The 4192-nt window shown below is 39.1% G+C and overlaps 4 protein-coding genes across 4 annotated transcripts; 2 read left to right on the forward strand and 2 right to left on the reverse strand.

Annotated features, from left to right (window-relative positions):
• Positions 1 to 1328: 1328 nt before the first annotated feature.
• On the forward strand, positions 1329 to 1808 carry TM35_000611100 (uncharacterized protein; the record flags this gene model as incomplete). The annotated part of the gene is made up of 1 exon (XM_029030982.1): positions 1329 to 1808. One exon carries the CDS (start codon positions 1329 to 1331, stop codon positions 1806 to 1808), a length of 480 nt encoding a protein of 159 aa, XP_028877731.1.
• Positions 1809 to 2075: 267 nt separating this feature from the next.
• On the reverse strand, positions 2076 to 2459 carry TM35_000611110 (uncharacterized protein; the record flags this gene model as incomplete). The annotated part of the gene is made up of 1 exon (XM_029030983.1): positions 2076 to 2459. One exon carries the CDS (start codon positions 2457 to 2459, stop codon positions 2076 to 2078), a length of 384 nt encoding a protein of 127 aa, XP_028877732.1.
• A 630-nt stretch (positions 2460 to 3089) lies between these two features.
• Positions 3090 to 3398, reverse strand: TM35_000611120 (uncharacterized protein; the record flags this gene model as incomplete). Its single annotated transcript, XM_029030984.1, has 1 exon — positions 3090 to 3398. One exon carries the CDS (start codon positions 3396 to 3398, stop codon positions 3090 to 3092), a length of 309 nt encoding a protein of 102 aa, XP_028877733.1.
• A 387-nt stretch (positions 3399 to 3785) lies between these two features.
• Positions 3786 to 4190, forward strand: TM35_000611130 (protein MAK11; the record flags this gene model as incomplete). Its single annotated transcript, XM_029030985.1, has 1 exon — positions 3786 to 4190. A coding segment is annotated over one exon (405 nt), but the record flags the coding sequence as incomplete, so codon positions are not given.
• Between the last annotated feature and the right edge of the window lie 2 nt (positions 4191 to 4192).

Below are 4192 nucleotides of genomic sequence, written 5' to 3' on the forward strand. Positions count from 1 at the left end.
TGTTTTTTTTTTTTTTTTGTTTTGCTTATACTCCGTGGCAGTCACGTTGAGTTTCCTGCAGTGGGTTATAGTGCAGTGTTAACTGTAGACTTTGAAGCTGCTGAACAGTAATCCGCATATCTTTTTGTTTTTGGTTCTTCCTTAAAGCACCGCACTGCACTTATCTTGAGTGATTGTAACTAATATTGAGCTTCTTTGTGGTCACATGCCTCAGAGTTGTTAACAATTATTGGATTGTGGTTTTTAATATGCTGTGGTAGTTGGTGGTATACGAATGGCAGAGTTTCATTTGTATGGTTTGGGAGTAGCTGCTGTGCTATTCTTCCTTACCTTGTACTGTATGTATGGTTTTATTTCTATTTGTTTTTTTCTCTTTTTAAGTGTAGACCATGTAGGGTAACATGAAAATAATGATCTGACCCTTTGATATTAGCATGTTCACTGTAACTATCAGTGGTAGGACAGTGATTGGACACAAGAAGAGGAAGAAAAAGAAATTTCTGCAGTCCCTCTCTTCATTATCACACATATTGGAAAGATCCTCGTTGAAGTGCAGCAATATAACGAACATTACTGTAATCACAAACTACTCCATTACACTGAACGGTTTATTTATTCTTCGCTAGTCTCACTAATGCTGGCAGAGTTGCAGAAGTCTAACAGAGATTGATTTTAGTCATTGTTCACAGTTAAGTAATATCAACACATTGGCTACCGTCTCCACAGTGCGGATGGTGGATATCTCGTTTACAGGCGTCACAAATGATGGCTGCAGTGCACTGTTAAGGAATTGTACCATTCATGTACGTGGTGTATTGGGATTGAATACTGAAGGAATACCTGCAAACAAAAAAAGTGCAGAATAACATAATTATGTCTACAATTTTTCTTGTTTAATATTATTTACTTGGAATTCAATATCTATACCCAATTGTACCTCCCTTTGATTAGTAATGCTCTACAGCAGTATTAATTATACGTAAATGTAACACTTATTTCAAATGCTATCATCAACAGTATTGTAACCACGTATTGATATAACAGTATTGTGTAAAGGTGTACAGTTACTATGTGTCTTAAATATCTGAATTAATCCCTAATTTCTTATTTTATGCATACCAACAACTAAGAATACTATGTGATCTTATTCCTCTTATTATGCTTTACTTTGATGTTATGCTCTGAAGAAAATGAATCGAAAATATAATCTGACAAGCTTTAAAAGAACCCATGATATTTCTGAGAGTTATGCCATTTTAATGCTTTTATTATTCCCTTTCTTTCTACTATAACAATATTGCTTCAAACAACACAGCTACACAATCACTATGCGAACAACTCTTCTATTGTTAACCTTGCTACTGATACTCTCCTGCATCTGTACATGTGCAGCAGCAGAGAGGATACCACTGCCGGTGCCACGTGTGGGTGGATACGCTACCGAGGCAAAGAGCAAAGGGAGGCCAGACAAAATACCAAATCCAAAAGGCACAGATCAGACTCCGAAAGAAGTAAACGAATCGTGGAATAACGGTGAATTCACTACCACCACACCATCTCTCAGTATGAGTGAGTCCATGAGTGCCTCTGCCACTCTTCCTCTCACTGACACCACTACTGTTGCCCCAACACCAGATGAACAACAACAAGAAGGATCATCAGAGGGACAGGCCGCCCCTGCTGAGGAGTCAACTACGACGAGCACCGCAGCACCGAAGAAGAAGAAGAAGGACGGCGGCCGCGGCCCTGAGTGGCTGCACGGCCCGCTGGTGCTGCTCGCCGCCCTCACCGCCGCAGCGCTGTGCTGAGTCCCGCCCCCTCTGCCAGTGCGGCACTGTAATGATATTCCCCTCTTTTTGCTGGCGACGGCACCCACCACATCACATCCCTCTACTTTGCTACTCTGTGTGTGTTTATCTGATTGTGTGGTTGTGGTTGTGTGTGCACGTCCTGCCCTCCATGGACCTGGTGCCACTGCTGTGTATTGCAATCACCTCGTCAAGGTGGATGGGTTCTTGATATTAACACTCATTGTGTGAAACTGGGCTAATAACATCTTTTTTTCTTTCTTTGCTTTATGGTGGTGCCCCCATACACTGCTGCTGGGAGGGAATGGACAGACATATTGTAGTAGTGGTGGTGGTGGTGGTGATGGGTGGCACCTCTGTGTGATTTGGCCTCATATTGGGGTAGTTTCTTTTTTTAGCTCGAGACTCAAATCTCGGGTGTAATCTCTTCTTAACATCAGCTTTTGCTTTGCTTAATAATAGTTTAGGAATAATGACAGCAGTATTCATTGTTTTTTTTTTTTTCTTTCTCAGCTCTGTTATTGTGGAATGTGTGTGCTGAATGTTAATACCGTCTTTCCTCTTAAGGATGGGAGTGCTGTGAGGTAAGCTGAGTGGGTTTATTCTTTTTTGGTGCCTTATTATACTGCACTTCTCTCTGTTATTAAGCATCGGTGCCTATGGGGTACTGTTGTGTGTGGATTCACTAATTGGGGTTAGTTAATAATGTTCTTTTTTTAAACATGAATGGTGTATTTGGCAGTTTAAAGAGATATTTTCCTATGAGGTACAATGGGTGTGATAAGGCGTTGTGTGGTGATATATCTGTGTGTTTACCTTTTTACTCTTTGTGTTTCCTATTCCTTAGTTTATGATGCACTAGTGTATTATAATAATGATAACAGTGATGCCCTGTATGCTATGTGTGTGTGTCTGCGTTATTGGCTCTAATAAAGCCACACTTGTGCAGCAGACATGGCAGGGATAAGGGGTTGTTCTGGTCCCATGTGTGTGTACGCACATACTCGATGTGGGTAAGGAAGGGAAGAGGGACAGCTGCCAGTTTACAGTGTAAGGTGTACTGTACATGATGTGTTTACGCCTTCACTGTAATGAAGTGAATGCTTGCCATTACTTGTGAAATGGAATGGGAATTAGTTATGAGTGAATATATATACAGAATCCTAATTGGTGGTGGTTGATGTATGGCCCTAGTCGTAGAGCACTCATCAATAGCCCAACCAGCCACAGTACTCTGGATAGTAACAGTAATGGTAACATAGTATCTCTCTCAGTGGGTAGTTAATGGTTTCTATTATAAATTCTTATTTTGTTACTGTTAGTTATTTCTTTAATGTTTGACAATGGTAACTGTGCTATATTGTGTGGCTGATGATGATGATGAGGATGATGTAGTTTGTTGTGGTTTTCTTTTTTGTGGTTTTCTGTGTTTTGGGAGTATATATTCATCCTCTGTGATGATGAGAGTGTATTATTATTATTATTATTATTATTATTATTATTATTATTATTATTATTATTATTATTATTATTATTATTATTATTATTGTTCTTTGCAAATACACACCTCATAGTGTTGTATGCTGCCATCAGAGATTATTGTAATTGTTCTCCATGGATAATCCTATACTTTGTTTCTTAGTGGTTGTAAAGATTTCTTATTTCTTATTGTTTTTATAGAGGTCTTTTAACTATATCCTGCACAGAAGATCATGAGTTGATGATAGTTGACTGAACTGTGGATATTGTTGAGTTCTTAATAATTTATTTTTTATTAATTTCATTTACTCCTTTTTTTTCTCTATAACCAGTGTTAATGTAACTGATGGGTTTTTTATTGCTGTTTATCTCATTGTATTAGACATACAGCTTACCTGTACATTTTCCATAATTGTCTCTATTATATTTTTGTATTCTCCTCTTTATTCTCTTCTATTCTATTCTTTGGTGATATTGTTAGATTGTAAGTTTAGCTGGATGAGCAGCAAGACGAAGAGTAAGAGTAATATTCCCGCCAAGCAGCGGGTGCAGGACCACACAGATGCGAAACCCCCACAACCCACAAAAGAAATAACTACTACTAATACTAATACTACTAATAATATGAACAGTAGTTTGACTGTGAAGAGTATATCCACAGCAGCAGCAGCAGGGACGACGTTGGGTTGTTGTGGGGCTCTTCTTGTGATTGGCACTTATCACTCCGTAATGGCGGGTCTTGTCTTTCGCCGTGATCGCCTCGCGCTGCTCTTTTCCATCAAACACCACGATGGCTGTATTAACACAATTGCGGTTGTGGATCTCGCGCGTGGGCGGCTGCTCAGTAAATGGCGGTACAACACCCACACAAATAATACAGTTAATAATAATAATAATAATAATAA

The sequence above is a fragment of the Trypanosoma theileri genome (assembly GCF_002087225.1).
Source record: "Trypanosoma theileri isolate Edinburgh chromosome Unknown TM35_Tth_61_V1, whole genome shotgun sequence".
Taxonomy (NCBI): domain Eukaryota; phylum Euglenozoa; class Kinetoplastea; order Trypanosomatida; family Trypanosomatidae; genus Trypanosoma; species Trypanosoma theileri.